At 35.0% G+C, this 23,114-nt stretch overlaps 2 protein-coding genes and 1 non-coding gene across 3 annotated transcripts; 2 read left to right on the top strand and 1 right to left on the bottom strand.

The window, feature by feature from the left end:
- Nucleotides 1–1,414: 1,414 nt before the first annotated feature.
- Nucleotides 1,415–4,405, bottom strand: LOC101295562. Its single transcript, XM_004288150.1, has 7 exons — nt 4,394–4,405; nt 3,579–3,691; nt 2,998–3,108; nt 2,760–2,872; nt 2,523–2,629; nt 1,996–2,167; nt 1,415–1,913 (listed from the first exon to the last, which is right to left on the bottom strand). Exons 2-7 carry the CDS (start codon nt 3,627–3,629, stop codon nt 1,760–1,762), a joined length of 708 nt encoding a protein of 235 aa, XP_004288198.1. The 5' UTR covers nt 3,630–3,691; nt 4,394–4,405; the 3' UTR covers nt 1,415–1,759.
- Nucleotides 4,406–9,402: 4,997 nt separating this feature from the next.
- On the top strand, nt 9,403–13,833 carry LOC101295271. Its single transcript, XM_004288149.1, has 7 exons — nt 9,403–9,509; nt 10,492–10,597; nt 10,681–10,751; nt 11,376–11,657; nt 11,845–11,923; nt 12,460–12,568; nt 13,570–13,833. The coding sequence occupies exons 1-7, from the start codon at nt 9,462–9,464 to the stop codon at nt 13,646–13,648; spliced, it is 774 nt and encodes a 257-aa protein (XP_004288197.1). The 5' UTR covers nt 9,403–9,461; the 3' UTR covers nt 13,649–13,833.
- Nucleotides 13,834–15,349: 1,516 nt separating this feature from the next.
- LOC101294981 lies at nt 15,350–16,588 on the top strand. Its single transcript, XR_183736.1, has 2 exons — nt 15,350–15,724; nt 16,244–16,588. It is a non-coding gene; the product is annotated as an uncharacterized LOC101294981 (transcript).
- The last annotated feature ends 6,526 nt before the right edge of the window (nt 16,589–23,114 follow it).

Here is a 23,114-nt window from a genome sequence, read left to right as displayed (position 1 = left end):
ATGTTAAGAAATTTTATTAACACATGCCTAAATGCTAGATACACATCTTTTTTCTTATACAAATTTTATAAGATTTTTTGGCTATGTAAAATTACAAAAAGAGACAGTCATATCAAAAATAAAGAACCCCAATTGAAATAAAATATTCTGTTTAGGAGTTTTCTTTTTATTTATGAGAACGATGAAGGTGATAGATATATACCAAACACCAATCAACAATTATCATGAACAAGTATAGTGTCAAGCAAAAATATAAGACAAAGGTGACGGATTCCTCAATAAAATCAATGAGAGAAGATGCTAATAAAGTGAAATTCCTCAAGGAAGATCAAGAAAGATCTTAACAAGGTGAAACCTTTTATGAACAAATGAAAATCTTTGAGGAAGATACCGATGAGGTGAAACAAAACGAGCAAAGATAAAAATTAAAGTTGTTGAAAAAAATCTCACTAATGCATACAATTTTTTTTAATTTTTAATTTTTGAATAAATTGAGTAGGAGATCTAGAAAAGCATGCGCATTTAGTGAATGTATTGTGTAATAGTAAATAAGTTGTGTATTTTAAATAAGGTTATTATAAGAAGTTTGGGTATATGTATTTAGTAAAATGTTAATATAATAAAATTTATTGATGCTGTATTAAGTATGAAATGTGTATCTAGTAGTTAGGCATGTGTTAATAAAATTTCTCTTTTTATTATTCTTTTTTAGATACTAATAATATGCTATTTGCAAAAGTTGTTTAATTTTATGTGTGGAAAAATAATAAGAACAATAAGAATAATATACTAATGCTAATAAATTGCTGTTTGATATACAACTCAAAATGTTAGTACTAGGACCAAATGATTTTGATATATATACAACTCAAAATGTTGGTCCTAGGACCAAATGATTTTGATAAATCATGGTAGAAGAGACGAGATTACAACATATACAAGCACACACGTAACCTCTATATTAAATTATTAATATGTAACCACATGATTATAATTAATTAATACAATGAATCGAAATAGTCACTCTTGACCAAAGCTTCTTGCGACTCGGTATTCAAACTCCCTTACTTCTCTACAAGCCAGCCAATTGGAACATGACACATAGAAAGGAACCCTTCCAGCCTTGTGTATGGGAGTATGGGAGCATAACAACGAAGAACACCATCTGCTATAACCTCAGCAGGAACCTCAACTTCCCCAAACATACAAGACCATTTACAGCTTTCTGCATGTTGACTTTTCAAAAATCTTCCTGTGTTCAAAACCTGTATAAATTGATGAATAAATGAGAAATATACTTGAGAAACTATAATTATACATGTGAAACAAACAACAGCCCTTTTTCAATCCCTGGTTGTCCTCCTAGACCAGATGTATAGTCAAAGAGTTTCATTGATATAAGAGCAGGTAATTTGGAAACTTAAATAGTGGATTACCTTGATTTCAGAGTTTTCATACACCCAGCTTGGTGAGAAATCAACAATGCTAAAGAGCTGGTCATGAGAAAGAGAAGGCCCCAGCATATAACTATCCAATCATACTTGCAGGGGAACACTAAGACTCGTCAATCTCTAAAATACAAAACTGAATACAATGATGCAACAAACATGAGGAACTTCATCAATATTTGAGAGTATTTGCATCTTCGAGCTGACCTAGGCCTTCTAATAAATCTTTCGAGCTTCTTCCAACATAGACATGATCTTCAGTCTTTTCTCTAATACAATCAATTAAGCACCTTTGCATATGAGCTAGAGCTTCAGGAAAGAAAGGGTTTGCATTTTTTGTGCTTAATTAGTTCCTTGTATGCTTTTGTAGCCGCATTTGCATCGGCGAACGCAATACGATTCACATAAAAATGAGATTTTTTTGCTATGGTATTAGACTCCACAATATCGTTCCGTCTTCTTGACCTAAAAATTAAAATAAAAACGATTATTGAATTATATATAAATAACATAGTTTATTTACTTTAAGAAAAGATGGTTTATATACCAGAGGTCTTTTATGAGAGCGTTGACATTTTCACCTCCGAAAATTGGTCCAAAGCTTGTCGAATAAATCAAAAACATAGTTGATTGTTCTTCCTTCGGGTCATACAATATATTGTAGACATTTAAAAGTTGATAGGTGTCAGAAATGCAACCACCCTTGTGCAAGAATGTCACTGATAACAACCCAATTGTGAAAAATAAAAGTGAGATAAAAATAAATAGAAGTTTATAGACTTTTACTATTTGATTTTTATGCAATCTAATTTAACAATCTGAATGGTTCATTCTTTACATGCTTATGCAATAATCGTCATTATGAGTAATTAGTCAAATCCATATATTGGTCATTTACATATGAGCAAACATGCAAATGTATCAGATAAAATTGAAATGAAAATCGTGGTTATCATAGGATTAAGGGTTTTCTAACTTTGCCATTTTATTTTAAAAACCTACTAAGCTATAATTCCAACCACTAAATTATTTACTAAAAATACAAAGATACGCAAATATATATTCACACATTACCTCTAAATTTGCAACCAGTGAAGTAGTCACAAAAACTTCCCATCATCAGAATTCTTAAGGCTATAACAACAGCATCTTTTTTTGTCATGATATCATACCTCCCGACACTAGCATAAAAAGTTCACTGCCGTTAGCATGGTAGCTCAAGCACCAACCAATTTGCCAAAAATAAACACCCCCAACCATAAAGTGAGACTCAAAATACTAAAACTGAATCACAGAAAACGAAAGACGTACATTTCTTGTAAAAGACCTTCAGTAAGGAAGGCACCAGATCCTATTACAATTGCTGAACCTTTTTCTTCAATTACTTTACTACGGGCTAACCTAACACTTTTCATTTGAAAGCCCTGCAAAAAGAGTTGAATGCGAATAGATAAATTGAACCAAGACTCTTTTAAATATTATAATGATAATAACACTAGGCTAGGCTTCTAAGTGACCAAAATAAGCTAGCAAAAATTAATGATATTACCTCATTTTTGTTGTATCCAGCAATAATTGTACCAAAGTCTTCCTCATTTCTCTGATTCTTCGTCAAATACGCATATGCGCATTCAAATGATTCATTTACTGATTTTGGTCCCTATATAATTAAAAGAATTAAATTCAATTTACCCCATGAAGTTTGGGAGTAACTTCATGTTAATCCCTATACTTTCAATTTCATCAGTTTACCCCTCAAACTTTTGAATTTTCCTCAAGCGTGACCAAATGTCCTATATTCTGTCCAAATCGGACGTTAACTGCTGATAATTTTAACCATAACTGTGAGGCCAGTATCTAGAATTTGGGCAAATCGGACTTTATATGTCCAAATCGAACCTTAACTGCTGATAATTAAAGGTCAATTCAAACTGAATATGAGAATTTGGGCATGGCAGACAGAAATTGAAGAGTTCAAGGGGTAAACTGATGAAAATAAAAATGTAGGGACTAACATGAAGTCACCCCCAAACCACAAGGGGGTAAACTGAATTTAATTCTAATTAAAATATTAACAATACTATATTTTTCTTCAAATTAAAACAAAAGGGGAGAGTATTGAGATCTTACATTCTCAAGCATATGTGCGTACATCTTATGCCATTCTTTTACATCCCCCATCAAAGTGGAAAATATATGGGGCTTGGAACATATCTGAAATATTTTGACTTCCTGATCTGACACTGATATAGTTGACAAAAGAAAAAAGAAATATATCAATATTAATTAACAAACAAAGACTAAAGTTAAATTTTCAATAATCTGACTTCATTATTTGTTAACCAATGCTTTAAGAATAGTGATCTAGTAATATAAAGGTTTGCAAACTACATTTAAATATCAAATAAATGAAACTAATCAAAGCAATGTGATTTCAATTTGTAAAACGAAAAGAATGGTATTAAACAACTCCATGAAAAAGAGGACCAATTGACATTTACATTTTTAAAGAGGCTAGTAAAGTTACTACTAAAGTTACTACTAGATGACCAAAGCAGATTGAACTGTGAAAGTGAATAATGTAATTTATTAATGATTAGAGAAAATAAAGATATAATAACTTAACGTGAGTAACAATGATCAAGTTGGTATTCCGGTTTTTCTTTTGTCAATTTGCAGTTTTTTCTTTGTGAACTGTTATTATTAAATGACGATTTCCTTGTATGGAAAAAAAAAAACAAGTGATGATAAATTGTCATGAAAAAAACTCAAATCACACATGATTGAGCACGTATTAAGACTTGAGAGATTAGTTTTAGTAAAGTAAAAGAAAAAGATAATAATCAGTGAAGTGTTTAATTATAAACTGTAAAGTGTAAACTGGTGTTGAATGTATAAGAATAGAGAAACGAATAACTCAAACAGAAAAGGAATGAAGAGTTTACGTAGTTCGTGAATTTCAGTGTTTCTCTTCATGTAGGAAGCAATTATCCTACAATCGTTCCCGAGTACAATGCCGTCCTCACATAAAATACCAATATTTGTTCCATGCGTGTGCTGGCTCATAGTTCTTGCACTAAAAACTCAACCTCTAACATAAAAAAGGAAATTAGTTTTTCAAGATCTAGTATTTTGAAACAAATCTTAAATAGAAACTTAACCAGATTGAGGAATCCTGAAATAGGAACTAACTATACTAAGAATAGACCAAAGAAAAATGTGCTGATTCATACTAAGAATAATATCTATGTTGTCTAGTTCAACACACATGAAGGCATGAAGCAACCAACCAATCATTCAAATAATGTTTAGTTCAGTAGCATTCCACATTATTATTATTATTATTATTATTATTATTATTATTATTATTATTATTATATTGGCATATATAGTTTTTCTCCAAAGGATCGGAATTAAATGTCTCAGCAAATAGAGGGCTCCATCATTTGAAACCCAGGTCAGCAAGCACACAAAATGGACATTTGAAATTCAATTTCTTTCATTTTTTAAGAAGAAAGTGAAATGAAAGAAATTGAGTTTCCTACTCATATTTTGGTAAGAAATTTTACTGCTTTTGTATGAATCAAAGCACAAAGCATCATTCAGATTGTCAAGTTACAATATAAGTGTATAAAAATTTTAAGCTCTAAAAAACAATCATGTGATGTGTATAGTTAAGCTTTAAAAAAACAAGCTATAGAAATTTGTACCAACATGATCTACTGTTAAGACCAGATGTATTATTAATATAGTCGTAATTTCCGTATACTGTAGTGGTGGTCAAAATAGTAAAAAGGACTTGAGACCTGACCTGCAGGGCGGGACTTGAGATTTCGGGGGATCAGCGACAGAAAAACAAGTCAAAAATAAACAAGCATGTGCAAAAAATATATAACCTTGCCTCAAGCTCAAGGGTACATTCTAAATTTGAATCTCTTCTTAGTTTGCTTTCTTTCTATAGTTTTAACCCCGTTTTGGCATATAATTTCATTTCCTTTTTTTTTATAATCTATTTTTCTACCTTGTTCACTTCCTCTTAATGCCATTCGAGCTGAACTAGAGCGTTGCTCAAGGCCAATAAAGCAACAAGCCATACAAAACCATAATATGATAATAGTCAAAGAACAAACAGACAAAATCATGTTTAATTGAAAGTTGAAACAATTAAACTGATAAGCAAAGCAATAAACCATTCCAGATTTTCAATGTCAAGTTGGAGATAATAAAAGCAAGGCAGAGTGAGAGAGATTACCTGGGAAGAAGAAAAACGTTCCGGCGGCGCGCGTCTTGTTTTGAGGATATTATGGGTTTTGTCTAGGTTGTTGGGACTAGAAGTTGTGTAGATTACGGGTTGGGCCTTTTGGGCTTTTTGTAACCCAAAAAGGCTAAAGGATAAATGGTACGTACGAGTATAAAAGGCAAGGGAAACTCTGATGGAGCTACTGAGTGTCGGACACCAAAGCGGAATCGCTCATTCTTCCTTCGCAAAATCAACGACGGTAATCACTTGTGGTTTGTTGTTTATTTGATTGAAACTTATTGATGAACTCTGATAATTAATTTATACTGCAGCTATAATCACATAAAGAAAATTTTCAGTTCCCTGCTGCATGCCGTTTGTATATATGAGATGCTCCGTTTTAGTGTTTCTTTTTACTTACTGTGTTACACAGTTACACTAAATGAAAAGTTGAATAACTATGCTCTTCGACTTTTGTCCCCAAAGCCCTGCCGAAACGGAAAACGTATTTTGCGTCCATCACGAAGTGCTCTCATCCGCCTTATGTTTCAATAAGAACCGTCAATACCGTCCAAGATTTTCTGATCGTGTTGCTTACATCTCCTTTCTATGTCGTGGTGTAAACGGTGACAGCAGTCTGTTTGGCCTGGATCCAATGAATGATCAGAAGAATAAGCTGCTGCTGACACTAACTTTTTGATGTATATTTTTGAGGAACTTCAATCTGAAATCCAACCATATTCTCTGTTTGAACTGAATGCTTGTTATTGGACTTCCTCTGATATTACTCTTTTTAAAGCTATGCAACTGCACTCTCTCCAAGTCTACTTCTCACCCGTGGCCTATTCTGCTTTCTAAAACTGGGTGGCTTGGTGAAATTGGGAATTTTTGGTACGTGTTGGGTTACATTGCTTGTAATCAAATGTGGTGTTTTTCATTAATCTCTCCATGCCAGTACATGAAAACAAATGGAATAACATTATGAAGAATCTAGCACTAGATACCATTTGTATTTTTAATTCGAAAACCCTTTTTTTTCTCTTGTTTTCCATGAACGGCTTACACTCCCTAACAGCTTTACCTATTTTGGAATCTTTCTTGTCCTAATACGAATACTCAGCAAGCTTTCAATGTACACTAGTTGAGTTCTGACTCGAGCCTAATTAAATTGATAAAAGCAAATCCTTGTTCGTATTATCATCTCCTCTTCGGTGAGTACTGTTGAATAATTCTTACTTGAAAAACAGAAGTCCTTTCTTTGTTTATATTCATATTCTTGAATTACTATCATCAATTTGGCAATAGCTTTTGCTGAAAGTTATGCACAGGGAACTATGTTAATGTCTTCTTTCTCTTTTCAAACAAATCTTGTTTCCAGATATGTCTCTTTTCACGAAATGAAAGAACGTTTTCCTTGTTTATTAAACAATCCTACTATGTTTGAAAGAATCCCTATCCTTGGTACTTTCAATGTGAAATTATTTTGGTGTTCAACCGTACTAAACATCTTTAAGCTTGTAAAGATAGCCATGTCTATTCTTTAGTTATCATCTGTCCTCGAAAGAATTTGAACATAGCTAACAAAATCTTCAATTCAGTGTAATGCCATCTTCAGTTTTGGCTTACTAGAAAAACTTTGGTCCTTTTCTTATTATCTTCTTCCTACGTAACAACTTCCACTCAAAGAAAAGAATCCTTATGTATACTACTACCATTTATCTCATCTCAGTACCTTATTGATTCTAATCATCTCGATCTATCTGGTTTAAAAGCAAAGTAATACTTCGTTTTATAAATAAAACTTGGTATGGCGATACGAGTCTATTTCTTATTCCATGAATCTTGTTGTCCGTTTCTGTACAGAATCCTTTCGTCTAAAGTTCTTCAGAACAGTATGTCCACTCACCTTGAATTATACATTTTTCCTAAACCCTAAATTGGGAATTCCTTATTTTTGATTAAATTCCCAGGAATTCACTCGCATCCAAACACACCGTTAATGAAATTTAAATTCATGGAATTGTAATTCCCATAATTTTGAAATTTCTATGAAAATTGAAATTATTTTATCCAAACACAACGTAAGATTTCAACGGAAAAATAGAGTGGGCAAGTAATTTGAAGAAAAATCTCTTAGTTCTTTTTCTTTAAATCAAGTAATGAAATCTATCTATTAAAAACAAAATGAAATTTGATGATTATCTACTCTCATTTTGGAATACAATTAGGATGAAGTTTAAGGTTTCCTATTGAAACTCATTTACTAGATAAAAAAGGGAAAAAATAAATATAAGATGAAACTCATTTACTAGAGGATACCATCATCATCTACCTCTTGTTCTTCAAAGAAAAAAATATATATCAGATGATGTATGCCATATTACCATAACACGTTGGAAATCTTCTGATCATATTATGTATGGAAGTACTCATAAATTTGTTTATCAAGTCTTGGTAAGGTCGTTCTCGCACCCGATCCATTATTTGATAAAGGGGAAGATTGATTGATCATGCTGCCAAATCATTTTCCCACGCTAAAACGTGGATGGAGAAGAGAAGTAGAGCTATGAAGAACAGCAAAGACCAAATTACTTGATTGGACTTTTCAAAAATACGTACCAAACTAGAAACATAAAAACCGATATCCTTGCAAGAGCGTGCATTCGCTACTTATTTGATTGAACTTTACGAAAATACTAGAAGACCGACAAACAAATTGTCACATATACTAAAAAGCAATCAGATTTACTTTTACTCTTTCGTCTTCTTCTTTTGTTTGTGAGAATCTATACCCTCAGACGCTTTTGGAAAAGCCATCAATGCCTAAGGCAGAGCAATTCGACTTTCTATCTTTGTCAAGAACTAAGCTAAACCCGTGAGTTCATGATATGATTTGGGCAGTCCATCTATGTCTATGTGTGTTAAGTCTATTTGGGAGTCACAATCGAAGCTATATAGCATTATAGCCTTTAGGGGGCTTTAAGATTTTAAGTTGAGGTAGGGTGGACATCCAAACATATGAATAGAGCCTTCCTATGAAATCTAGGTAAAGTCTAAAACCAATCAAGAATCTTGATCGAGAACCCGTGAGTCTCTAGTAGTAGTGTCTTGTGTGATTGACTTTTGTCTCATTGATCGTTGTCCATGCCGTGCCATCCAAGCCTTTTCTGTTCCAACTTTTCTAAGCTTTCTTTCATCATCTCCTCCTTCTTCACATGCAAGCTTAGCTCTAATGGTGATGAAGCACCGATGGTGACAAAAGCTTCGTACATTTTACAACAATCTCCCACAAGCTTTGATCAAATTTACTTGTTAAGAAATAATTTTTTGCGTTATATACAACATTTATTTAGTTTCTCTTTCGATGGTTTGAGTTTGCCTTAATGTGATTATGCACGAGTCATATACATTTTCCTTTGATTTTCATGATATTAACAGAGACTTATTAACAGTTACAAATTTCATCACACAAGATTAATGGTCCATAAGTTGAAATCTATCAACAAATAAAGGAAAAACTTGAAAAGGAAACAAGAGTAGAGTTAAGGATACATTGGTGATGACAAAAGATACACAATGGAGGATTGGAGGTAATGGAACAGAAAAGGAAAAGTGGTCCAGGAGAGCGACGTCATAATCAGCAAGGCGAATCGCGCCATTTATAAAAGAAAATAGAATAAACAATAAAGCACTCCTACTTCGATCTTCTCCTTCATCCAATATTGTAACGTTAACTTCTCTCTCTCTCAAATTGCTGAGAGACCTGAGGAGCAATGGAACCCAATCTCCCTGCAATGTCTGCTACTCCCTCAAATGATGAGGTAATATTTCCCCTCACATTTTCTCTTCTTCTTCTTCTACATTTTTACTGCTTTTGAGTTCAACACACACTTGTTTTTGAAGCTTAGCCTCACTCCATCTCTATCCAATTCCAGTTGCTTCTACCTAGAACTCCAATTTGGCCTCTAAATTTAAAGGTCAAGTTTTTGAGGACCCAACGACATAAAGTCTCAATCTTTATTGTTTGGGAGTAAACTGGGTATCTGGGTACATGAATACTAGGCTCACTCACTTTTTCTAGCCATGGTTCATGAATAATTAGCTTTGAAATGAATTGGGTTTTCTTGATATACTGGGTTTTTGACTGTTCATTGTTAGAAATGAAGTCCTGTTATGTTGGTGTTAGTTTGGTAGCTAGCTGATGATTGATAGCTTTGTTTTACTGTTGGTGAGCTACTGGCATTTCTTGCATTCTGCTCTTCATCTGTATAAATTGTTTTGTTTTGAATGCAAAGAAAATAGTAAGAACTTGATGCTCTTTTCTGATCAAGGTGGCCTATTCCTTTTGAAAAATTTGGTTTCTTGATCTTGAAATTAGCATGTTCAACTTTCCGTTTTCAATTCAATGTCGTTTTGCGTTCATTGCATGCGATTCTTCGCAGTCTCTCCATATGTTTTAGGAAAGAATGTCTTGTGATGTTGATTGGTTTCATGAGTCAAAGTAATTTAAGCACCATGGATTTAGTGATTGTGCTTTGAAATAATCAATCTTTGTGTGCTAAGCTTCAGAAAAGCCTAGTGTAAACTTCTTTAGCCCTTACCGGCACAAACAACGGAAAGGACTAGCTACTGACCTTTTTGGGATTTCTCTTTGGCTGGTTCTTGTTCCATGTTTCTGTCATGATACATGGTCCAAATTCCAATCAATATCAGAGCCTCAGAGGTTCAATGTGACATTTTCTTTTGTAATGTTTGTTTGTTTGTTTTTTTTTTATTCTGAAACCTTACAGATATTATTGGCAGGAAAAATCTTACATTCATGGAATGTCTGATGGAATACCTGCTAGCTGTCCAAGTGTTAAGTTTCTAAAGTCAGCTTTTGATGAGGTCGACCAGCATTGCTCTCTAGGTAAGTGCAGTCAATTAGTTCATGGCTATACCCCATTGGTTAGCAACTTAGCATGTTTTATGATGAGATTTCACATATTACAGATATATTGCCTATACTTTTTGAGGAGGCTCAGGTTCCAACAAAGTTAAAATATCCCTTCCACAGATCACATGTAAGTTTCCACCAAATTGTGCTGGAGTAATATTCCTGAAGTTGTATTGTGCTGGCTTTCATCTATCTTAATCACTTAGCAAAAGAGGATAGATCAATGTTTATATATGTAACAATGGTTTTTGTCTTACATCTTATAAGAACCTTTTATCTTACGTGTGAATATGTATGCTTCTGTCTAATAATTTACATGGGGAGCTAAAAAAGTGTATACATTCTACATCTAACTCCATGAGACTTTTGGATCACCATTGAGCTAAGAGCATAGATCAATTTGTATCTTCGGATATTCATCTTACACCTTTGTATTGATAAAACTTTTTCAACTGTAGCCAATATCTAGAACCTTCTTACTTATCCCACTTTTTCTGATGTTTCACATATATAATGTTGTAGAATACCTTCCTAAATTGATTCTTTTGTTCTTTCTTTTTCTGTTGGTTTTCTTATTGGCATTTCAGTTGGCACCTTTTGGCTTCTAGTCATACAGTTATTTGTTATTCTTCAAAAGAGATAGTTAAGTGTTAACGTAATATTTACCAAAACTTGATCAATCTTCAATTAGGCATTCCCTTTGGTGTTTGTATGCTTTCTCAACATTTTAAAAGCCTTCCTTTTCATATAGGTCCCAGAAATATTTAACATGTCAATGCTGCCCAAGGAAGGCAATAGTCCACAATGTGGTTTCCAATTGGCCTTGTTGAGCTTCCTAAAAGTTTATAATCCATTTAAAAGTCAGATGTGCATGGATGCACAGTTGACTTGCCACAACTGCAATGATTCACAACAGAACATTGGAGATGCTCATCCCCCATTGATCATGGAGATAGATATTGAGAAGGAATATAATCAAGCACGGGACTCTGAAGAGGAAGCTGTTGAAAATTTGAAAAGTGGTGGTGTACTTGTAAGTTTCAATTGATCATCTTTCTGTTACCCTTGATTATGTCTATAATAAAAGAAATACAGATCAACCAAAAACTAGAGATGATTCGAGAGCTTCTGACTTATCATAGAATAATTGCTTTCACTTTGCACATCTTCTGTTTTCCAACATGTCTAGTGCTGATGTTGTTGGGTTATGATATTTCCAGAGGGTGTTGCAGAGACAGACAAGCCCAAAAGTAGGTGGGAAACTCATGCAAATACTATTCGACCATGGCACTTCAAAAGGTATGCATGCATTTAAAAAAATATGGCAAAAAGATTGAGATATTCTACTGGTGAACTAGCTCTAACAGAGGTTTAACGGTTTTTTCTACTTGAACCTAGTGGCTCGAAATCTTATCATGACATATATGTTTTTGCACCAACTTTCCACATTGGCCTCCGCCTCTCTGAAGATTTCCTACTTTAAGTTTAATCATTTTCTATGACAAAAGCACACATTGATCTTTGTAATGACATGAGATTAAAGAGATAATAATATGAGCAGTACTGTAATCATTCAAATCATGTAACATGATTCTTGCTACCTAAAGTTTAAACCTTTGTTTCAGGATTTCCTGTGCAAGCTATATACGGCATATCTTATTATTTTCTTGATTTATCTAGAACTACTTGGAGGCATCTGTTAATTTATCAATCTAAGTGCTGCATAATGCATATGTTTGACTTGTCCTATTTATCATTCACTAACATCATTCAACTTGTTTACACCATATATACTTGTATGAGAAAGTTGATTTTGATTCTCTTACCTTCAATAGACAACCCAGTGACTGAAAAAACTTATGAAACACCAAATAACCGGTCGAGAAGATGCAAACGCAGTGCCTCATTTGATTCAAGAAAAGTCGTCCTCCTATTCTCAGTCCTGTAAGCTCTAGATCCAAAAGCAAATTGAGACTCTTGTACTTTATATATAAATTATAATGTAATGAAGCTGTAGCTAATACTAACAAAATTTCATTATTTCTAGTTTGTTTTCTAGAACATATAAAATCTTGCTATATGCCATGAACACCTTGAACTGATGATTGACTTGATGGGACAAACTATATCACAAAATTCATAAGAACAATGGATGGGGGGAACGATGACACTTGTCTGGAGTTGGTTTAATGTGAACTGTGATAATTTTAGTTTTAGCATTTAATACTTGACTTGGTCATATTAGTAACTATCATGATTTAACTTTAGAGTAGGACTAATGTATATTGGTTTCTACCTTTTGTCTACAGATTTGGCTAGGGTGGCACCTCGTGTGTTCAAAAAATAGGCCATTTTCAAAAAAGAGTGGAAAACATTAGGACATGGATGTGAGATAGAATAGGGTCAAGAAGTTATAGGGGAAAGAAAAGAAAAAAAATGAAAACTTCTAATTATGTATATATTATATGCTACAGCAGCTACACCGTACCTATAGTTGGGATGAAGTTAATGTCAGTGAGTTGAATGCTTTATCACTGCTAGACTAAAAGTATAATTCTAGCTACTTCAATGTATTAAAGTTTACATTTTTTTCATAACAACTTGTCATACTGTGATGTTTTTCTTGTTGGTTATTCCAGAGCAAAGTGCTTTTTGTGGTCTGGAACCTAGGTACTCGTCCCATAGATGTTATGAAGATGTCATTGTTGTTTGAAAAGATGGAAGCAAACCTGAATTTCATAGTTTAGGACAGATGTGCTAATGTTTGATGATTTTAACACTTGATTGGGTAGACATTACCTCGGCCAGATTGTGATATGCATGCCTAGTTATGATTTCAATATACTGCAAAGCCAGGAAACTTACTTTTCCTTTTTATTTTTTATATTTTTTAATTTTAATTATCCCTTCTTTATGAAGTAACATCCTCATTTTCTATTGCGCAGATCAAGTTTGGGAACATTGGTGCTGATATGTCTAACACTGAGAGTTCGGCTAAGTGGTGATGGTCTCGTTCTTGTCTAATTCACTGCCCTTTGAACTACTGTGTTTTTTTTTTATTTGAGAAGAAAATTACTATGTTGTTGTGTTTGAGTACTTCCTTCCGTAATGTATATATTGATAAGTTCGTGCGGCATCAAATCACTGTGTATATGGATAATGGAACTTGTATATGTATGTCCCTGATGTTCTGCGATTTGCAGCAATTGAAAAGCTGTTTGTTATCATCTAGCTAGGTGATGGTTTGGTTATAGAATTTATCTTCCCACCTACAAAAGTAGCCGATAATGTAATCCTTCAACATGATAGCCAAACGATCGAGGGACTGAATTCTTGACTTGGATTCTAAATACTAATAGTATATACAGCGTTTTTGCTCCACATCGACCAACCGCAAGATATAGAGACATCCGAAACTGATAAATCAAGTCGCCAAGGACTATAACCCAATTCCAATAAAGTGACGTCCTTAAAACGTGAAATCCAAGTTTTGCTATTTCTTAGCTCTCTTTTCAGCTCTCGTGTAAACTTGTGACTGACCTGCAACACAAAGTAAAAGAGGTGAAAAACTTGCAGCCATGTTTTGGGGGATAAATGGAAGAATGATCCATAATGTGGTCAATAGGAGATCTAACCTTCGTTATAAGAAGACAAGTCAATTAAAATATGTGACAAATTTTCATTCAAGTCAACCTGCGCACCATTGGAAGATAGATAGCACCATTAGGTGTTGTACAAAAAAACATATCTTGATATACTATAACTATACGGAATTGAGATTTCTTCTTTCATTAACATTAGACCAATAGGTCGAATATCCTACTTTCAAAAAAAAAAAAAGGTCGAATATCCTACAACAAATGTCATTTTTTAAGTTTATTTTATTACCTTTACATAAATTTTCTTTCATTTATTTTTAGTATTATTTCCTTAGGAGCCGATGAGGACCTTTAAGTTGAGGACATCTCGTCTTGTTTCGAAGCTGTCTGGGTTGTTGGGCTAGAAGTGTGCAGGTTATGGATTGGGCCATTTGGGCTTTGTACTTAAAAGGCTTATCCCGCCAAGATAAGGATAAAGATAAAGGGCAGTGTACGACTATAAAAGGCAACGAAAACCTCCGTTTAGGGCAAATCCCATATCCCTCAAATCCCAAATTTCCCAAGCTAGAGACTATGACGGACACCAAAACGGAACGAGCGTTCTACAGCAGGTCCGATATGAGCGATCTGGATTCCAGCGAAGAGTATGTCAGCGAACTAGATTTCAGCGACTCGGATCTCAGCGACCCGGACATCCCCGACAAACAGATCGACGGCGACAAGCAGATCGACGGCGGCAAACAGATGGTGACTGATAAAGGTAATACATACATGTTATTTGAATTGAAACTTATTGATGAAACTCTGAAAATAAATTTATACTGCAATAGTACTTGTATATGCACATAATGATTTACTTTTCTTTTTTTTTTTGGTAAAATTTGGAAAATTTTCTGTTCTCTGCTGCTGTTTGTTTCTTTTAAATCTCTCTCTACTATTCCGGTGTGCTTAATGCTTATTGTATGTGAGATGCTCCGTTCTAGACCTAGGGTTATAAATTGTTTCTACTTACTGCATTACACTAAATGAAAAGTTGACAGCTATGCTCTTCAACTTTTGAAGAAAACTGCGATTTGTTCATTTGATCATTGAATCCACATTCCTTTTGGTTTTGCCATTTTATCAGGGGAATCCCAAACGTCTTCTAAAAAGTCACGTAAACGAAAACGAAATTCTTCTCGCTGCACCTGCTGCACCTGTCCCCGACACCCTGTCAAAATGGCCAAAACTGAGAAGCGCCCTCTACCGAAGGGATATGGTTATGTTCCTTGGCTATCGGTGGGTAGGATAGGTCCCTACCATCCAAGTTTTACCAATCAAATTGGTTACATGACTTGTGCCCGTTGTGGTATCAATGGTGACCACTGGGAACCATTTTGCACAAATCCAATCAATGATGCGCCAGAAGAATAAGCTGCTGCCGATCCGGTGTCATGGAAGAATATACTGGGGAATTTCAATGCAAAAGAATATCTTGAAAAACAGAAACTTAAGTCTCAAGGTATGCTACTGGTCATTTACATTTTTGGTTTGTTGGTTAATAACAGTTTCTGGTTTTTGATTTTGGTAATTTTTACTTTAAAATTCTAAAAATCGCGGTATCATCTTTTTAGGACAGAAAATCTGTGAATTAGTTCTCAGATTTTCAGTTTGCTTCTGTCGTTCTTCTTTCTTATATTTTTCCTCTGTTTAGTTTGTTGATTTGGATTATGCATATCTTACTGGCAAATATCCACCCATAAGTTTTTTGTTTGAAAACTTATAGATGGATGATTCGTGCGTCGTCATAGATTTTAGTCTATGTGGATTGATATAGACCATCACATTTCTCAGTTCAATGATGTTTTCTTTGCAAGACTTATGTATGTGTCGTTGTTCTGTATTTAAGTAGTTATGTTGGTGAGATCATATACGATGTCATTGTATCCATCTAGATCTAACTTCCTTATAAAACATAATATGCTTCATTACTGCTCATTTGCTTTTGTCATCTCATCAGTACCTATTTTTATTTTCGCAGGGAAACAAAAACGACATGTTGAGACGGTGGTGAAAACAAATGGCCGTTTAGCTGGACGTGTTATTTCGCGCCGTCTGTGTGCATAAGAATGCTTACTACATGTTGACTTGTCGTTGTGGTAATGGTCACTGCTCAGGTGTTATTTCGCCAGGAAGTTGCTGATCTCACTAACTAGTGGATGTTTATATTGAGGAATTTCAGTTTAAATCCTAATCATATTGTCTGTTTAAATTGAAGTAGTGCGCTATGTTATGCTTGTTACTGGAATCCCCTTTTATTGCTCTATTTACAGCTAAGCAACAATGCAGCCCGTCTGCCAAAACTTCTCACCCTATTCTGCCTACTAAAAAAACTGGGTTGCTTTGTGAAATTGGTAATTTCTGTTTCATGTTGGGTTACATTGCTTGAAAGCACACGTGTTTTCTTATTTAATCTCCCCATTAAACAAGCAATATGAAGATTGAGAATCAGACACAAGTATTTGTAAATTTAATATAACTATTTTGGCTTTTGCTTCTCATTGATCTATGCTTCTTCAGGTATAAATAAAAGATATATTGTCCTTTTTCAGCTCCCTCTAATGACAAATCTTGAGCCCTTTTAGTTTAGTGGCATCAACTCGTTGCAGCACTTCACATTTTACATGTTGTATCCTATAGATACAGATAAGCTTTCTTTATTAATTTTTCTTTTTATGTTTTGTAACTATTTTGCTTTTTGCACATTTTTGAACAAGTTTATTAATCTCATTAATAAATAAAGGTTACATGTATTATTTCACGGTTTCACGGTTTCACCAGCTTGTGGGTAGAGTGTGGATACAACATCCTCATTACATCGAATTGTGTTTATAGAAAAATGAAAAATAGAAAATAGAACATGGCGTATTTGGAAAAACTAAGACGTTTAGTGCTTTTCCAACAGCTCAGTAGAATTAAAATTAAATATGATTTCAGAACCCAAACCTCTTGATGCCAGTCTCACTATTACACACTTCAACTCTGGCATGGAACACATTGATGTTGCAGATTTTGATTAGAGTATTTATTTTTCAAGAATAATTTTGATTGGAGTGACGACACCAATAATATATCATGTAAGTGATCAACTATAACGAGTTCTCCTCATAATCAAAGTGAAACAAGTTAGATATGAGGATAATATGACATATCTATTTACTAGATCACTGTCTAAGGTCGTATTTGAAAAAATGTTAAAAGCATTGGAATGTTTAAGTGATCTAAAGCTCTCATGATTGTAAGAATCAGGGGGAGTCTGATACATAAGTCACTTTCAAATGTGAATTCAAATGTGAATGATGCGTTGTACACTTTTTGTTCCTTCGACCAAGATTATATTTACCCATGAGGTTTTATTGTTACTTGGCAAGGTTTTTAATGAGACAACATTGAATGCATTTGAATATATCATATTACTTTAAGATGGAACATAGGGAATGCTTAAGGAAATTAGCTAGATTTCCTAGTGTGTGCCTTAGTCAAAGTAGAATCAGAATAAGATTCGATACCAATGTTGTAATAGGAATATATGTACTTTCTTTATATATTGTATCCTCCATATATAGAGAGATTTATTCTATGAATGAAATACAACAATATTCTCCCTAATTTCACTCTTCCGTTTTATTTATCCTGTAACATAAACTAAATTGTTGGAATATAGGATTAAAACCAAATCCATGTTATAGGAAAAATAGAATCGGAATTGGTCTATTCATTTCATTAACAACCCTTTTTATATAGAGGTTGATTACAACGGTAATTACACGCACATAATGACGAAATTCAATGCTAATAACAATATACATAATGACTAATTGATAACTGATCGAGCGGTTATATCCTTTGATCACTAATTCCATAATTTGCTTTCGTCAGTTACTTTGACGAAGACACACATAAGGTATTTTCCTTCAACACTCCCCCTTGTGTCAAGTCAAAGTTAAAACGATGCGTGGGGTGTTGCCTCATTAAAAACCTTGCCAAGTAACAAAACCCAATGGGACAAAATAAATCTTAGTCGAAGGGAAAAACAGCACGCACTACCAGAAGAAAGGCTTTAGCCGACGAAAATAAAAAAACCAGGCCGACGAATTATTTTTTCGTTTAGCCGACCAAATTTTCCTTCGTCGGCTAATTTAAAATTTTCGTCGGCTATGATCAACTTTAGCCGACGAAATTAAAATTTCGTCGGCTGAATAATTTTTTTTGTCGGCTATAGTCTGTGAACTTTAGCTGATGAAATTTTTAAAAGTTTAGCCGACGAAAAATATAATTTCATCGGCTAAAGTGCCTTATATTTGCAGATCTGGACAACAACTCATCTGGGAAAAAAAAACTATACGTAGAACCTTCAAACGCAAAAAAGTCGTGTAATAAGATATGACCAGAATGGTGAAATACATCTACGGTTGAAAAATCACGATATTCCAGTAAAGTCTCGGAACCGATAGTTGCGGTCAATGTAATTTACCCTTATTATTCACTATGCTGCAGATTTGGCGTTCGGTGTCTGATTGACTATTGTGATACCTTTCTGGAAGCGTAACGGCCCTACGAGTCAAACTCATCGCTCTTACCATGAAATATGAGCCTTTTTGGCCATCCGAGTCCGTTTAGGGCTTCAAAATGCAGTTTTCTTATTTCTGATTAGAGTTGACTGTTTCGATCGAGCCCTTAACGTTGTCGAATCCAGTTGAATTTTTTACCATAGACATCTTTCGTCGTAGTGATCATATTTGATGGTCGAATTTTGGTTTGTGAATTTTAGTCATCGGAATCACGTGTCTACTATTTACCGTTATTATTCCCTATGGGGAGCCCTATCGTCGGAAGGTAAATGTCTCAAAACTTTTATATGGGCAGTTGCGTCTCATTTACGTGAGAGTTTTTTGTGTGGAAGGTTTGACCAAACTACCTACTATAGAGGGAGATATGAGCGTTTTCGTGTGATAAGTGACGATGGATTAGGGTTGACTGTTTTGATCGAGCCCTTAACGTTGTCGGATCCAGTTGAATTTTGTAACATAGACATCTTTCGTCATAATAATCATATCTGACGGTCGAATTTTGGTTTGTGAATTTTAGTCATCGGAATCACAACGTGTCTACTAATGTTGTATAACTTGTTTAGTAGGTTATACAACTTTGTGAACCAACTCTACATAGGAAGCAAAATTATCAAAAATCTTGTGAAATAAGATGTGTTCAGAATGGTGAAATACGGCTATGGTTCAAAAATCACGTAAATCGGGTAACGTCTCGGTGTCGATAGTAGCGGTCAACCCTATTTACAGTTATTATTCCCTATGGGGAGCCCTATCGTCGGAAGGTAAATGTCTTAAAATGTTTATATAGGCGGTTGCGTCTCATCTACGTGAAAGTTTTTCGTGTGGAAGGTTTGACCAAACTACGTAATATAGAGGGAGATATGAGCGTTTTCGTGAATTTATAGAGTTTAACTGACGAGATATTAAAAAAGTCGTCGGCTAAGGTCAAAATAGTTTTGGCGGTAAACCAAATTTGGAAGAAAATTTTCAAAGGACTTTAGCCGACGAAAATATATGAAAAGTCGTCGGCTAAAGTCGAAAATTTTTCAAAATTTTGAAAATTTTCAACCAAATTTTTTTGGCGGTCAACCAAAATTTTTAAAAGAGTTTAGCCGACGAAAATAAAGAATTTCGTCGGGTAAAGTTCTTTATGTAGGAGTTTTACCGGAGGTGGATGGTAAGAAGTCAGAAAATCAGAAAAAGTTTCGGATTTTCTTCTCGGCCTAGCTTCGCCGTCAAGCCACCGGAGACCGCCACACTTGTCCCAAAAGCTTCGCCATCGTCTCTACTTCATTGCTGGACAGGTGGTGTATCGAGTGGCGCCGCCGTGAGGGATAAATCAAGCTCCAAAACTCCGCCGGTTCGGATTCGGTGTCGATCGAATTTCTCCTTCCTCAGGTCACCATTTGGTGAGTTCTATATATGGATAAGTTGAGTTTGATTAGTACTACATTCCCCTAGAATTTGGTAGCTCGATTCGGTGTGTGTGAAGAAAATCGAAAATTTGAAGTTTTTAGGGTTTAAAATTGGGGATTTTTATATTTTGATTCCATTGACCTGTTTAGGCTTAGGATTGGGCTTCGATTTCTTTTAGAAAGTTGTTCGAAATGTTGAGAGGAAGATTCTGTCAAATTTTGGTGGTGATTGGAGGTGGCCGAAAGTTTCTGCAGTTTTTTTTCTTCCAAAAACCAGCAACTTTAGCCGACGATATTTAAATACTATATTCGTCGGCTATAGTATTTTTAATTTTTTTATATGGTTTAGCCGACGAATTATGGCATATTTCGTCGGCTATAGTTATTTTTTTAATTTTTTTATAAGGTTTAGCAGACGAAATATAGTATATTTCGTCGGCTATAGTTATTTTTAAATTTTTTATAAGGTTTAGCCGACGAGTATATTTCGTCAGCTATAGTTATTTTTTTAATTGTTTATTACACACTTTAGCCGACGAATATCTTAATTGTTTCGTCGGCTAAAGTCTGGGAAAAAAAGCGACGACATGTTTTTCATCGGCTAAACTGTGGGACTATAGCCGACGAAAATTTTTTTCATCGGCTAAAGTCTTCGCCGACGACCTTTTCCCGACGAAGTCTTAGCTGACGATGGCTCGTCGGCTAAGATTTTAGCCGACGAATAAAGCTAACAGGCCGAGTGCTTGACCTGGTAGTGACATACAATGCACCTATGTGTGTTAGACTCCCCCTGAAGTCTATACTTCCCTTGATACTTACATCAATCAAGGAAGCTTGGAACGTCTTTGCATTCCTAGGTTTCTCACATGCTTTTCAGATATAGCTTTAAGTTGTAATTTGAGAAACAAGTATGTCTTATTGTCCTCAGACCTTACTTGCTTTACTTGAATCTTGAGGAGAGACTAATGTTTCTCATAATGTATCGTCGTGTTCCCATTGACGATTACGTACATAACCAGTTTAGGAACGACTTATTGATCATAGTTACCTAACAGTAAAAACCACCAAAGCATCGTTTGAGGTTTTGATGCATATAGGGGATTGTACTTCTATCTGCATTCCTTTTCGTCTTTCTATAGGGATAGGATGAACTCAAGTCAATGGTTCATTTAGGTATTAGGATACGTTATTTAGACCTTCCAATGACACTGCGTTGGCGCTTGGACAAGTTCAATGAGAATGTAATACTCGGTCGTGTTCATTAGGCTAAGTACAATATTGCACCTATAGCACTTTAGAGAAGAGTTTTCATTTCTCTACCCTTCTTCGTCATCTTCCTTTGGACGAAATGGATTTTCCTTTACATCCAAACATTGACCGATCATTGGGAGTGCTAACAATATGCATTTTGTCCATGTAAATTGCCTGAGAATCTTTTAGACACATGCAGGCTAGTGTTACTTAAGTTGGATAGTTTAAGGCCATCGGGCACTTTAATGGATATCTCCCAATCAAGATCCCAATGGAGAGAAGTAGTAACCACATCGATGAGCAGCATTTCCATTATGGGAGATTATTTATCCTCGTTGTCAATCCAAAGCGTTGCGAGAAACCTTGGCGCCACAAGGCGAGCCTTGTCCTTTAGGACTTCATTCTTCTCGTTACGCTTTATGACAATGACTAATTTATGTCCTACAGGCTTTACACTTGGTAAGGTTAGCACTACCAAACCAAATACCTGTCTCTTTGTCAGAGAATCTAGTTCTTCCTGAATCGCACTTTTATATAGGCCAATATGCTCTTGGTTGACATTCTTCAACAGAGTGTGGTTCGATACCTTCGTGCTCTATAATTCCTTGAGCAACAGTGTGAACCATCAATGTTTATGTACTCTCGTAATCTTTTGAGATTTTGTCTCTGAAATCATTTTAAACATCAGAGCGTCCTCCAGTATTGATTCATGGACATAACTGTAATCAGAGACAATCTCATGAGAGAGATTCTTTACATTGATGAGGTTGTGTCTTACTCACCTAATTCCTTTAGGAAAGTATTGATCGAACCAAGTGGTCTCCTCTTATTCCCTTAGGGAGCCATGGCCTCAACCACACCTCCACTAAGTATGGTTGCGTCGCCTCTATCTGCGGCAACGTGCCTTTATTGGGGACTTTTAACCTTGCAGGCTTTTGCAGCTAGTATGTACGATCTCGTCACTTTGACAATATCTTTAACCGCATCAAGCATTGAAACTGTTATGTTCTAGATATTGACTATGTGGGGATTTGGATGAGACAGAGTGGGGACAACCACGACAATTCTTGTCGTTCCCATAGAAAATTCTTTTTCTTTATCTCCCCCTAACGACAAGATCGGAAGACTGTCTCTTCAAAGTGACAATATGCAAATCAAGTGGTGAGATTGCCTGTAAAGGTTCCGAATATCGGATAGTTGTTAGAGGTTCGTATCCAACAGATATACATATTCGTTCTTGGTGACCCATTTTGATGTGTTGTGGGAGCGCAATAGGCACATATGCTGCACAACCAAATGTGTAAATCTCAGGCTCATGTCCAGTTTCCAACTGGTACGCATGAAATGGTTGGCTGACAGTGGGCCTAAAAATGAATAAGTAAAGTTGCGTGCGATATTGCATAACCCCAAGCAGATATAGGCAAATTGGTGCGCATAACTAGTGTCCTAGCCACCCTCTATGGTAAAATGTATAGGTAAAATGTATCCAGTGCCCTACCCAGAATGAATAGGTAAAATGTATCAAACAACCAAATTAATAAATATATGCAGATGCTTAAGAGAGAGAGAGAGAGAGAGAGAGAGAGAGAGAGAGAGAGAGAGAGAGAGAGAGAGAGAGAGAGAGAGAGAGAGAGAG

This window comes from Fragaria vesca, linkage group LG1 (assembly GCF_000184155.1).
Source record: "Fragaria vesca subsp. vesca linkage group LG1, FraVesHawaii_1.0, whole genome shotgun sequence".
Taxonomy (NCBI): Eukaryota; Viridiplantae; Streptophyta; class Magnoliopsida; order Rosales; family Rosaceae; genus Fragaria; species Fragaria vesca.
The sequence above is the reverse complement of the archived record's forward strand: the minus strand, read 5'-3'. Positions and strand labels throughout refer to the sequence as shown.

Excerpts from the sequence above, each read along its gene's own strand:
- LOC101295562 (XM_004288150.1), bottom strand. The coding sequence starts at position 3,629 with ATGGGGGATGTAAAAGAATGGCATAAGATGTACGCACATATGCTTGAG. Across the intron at positions 3,109-3,578 it reads ACGCACATATGCTTGAGAAT|GGACCAAAATCAGTAAATGA; the intron begins GTAAGATCTCAA and ends TTAATTATATAG. Across the intron at positions 2,168-2,522 it reads CACTGGTTGCAAATTTAGAG|TGACATTCTTGCACAAGGGT; the intron begins GTAATGTGTGAA and ends GGTTGTTATCAG.
- LOC101295271 (XM_004288149.1), top strand. The coding sequence starts at position 9,462 with ATGGAACCCAATCTCCCTGCAATGTCTGCTACTCCCTCAAATGATGAG. Across the intron at positions 10,598-10,680 it reads CGACCAGCATTGCTCTCTAG|ATATATTGCCTATACTTTTT; the intron begins GTAAGTGCAGTC and ends CACATATTACAG. Across the intron at positions 12,569-13,569 it reads GTCCTCCTATTCTCAGTCCT|ATCAAGTTTGGGAACATTGG; the intron begins GTAAGCTCTAGA and ends TCTATTGCGCAG.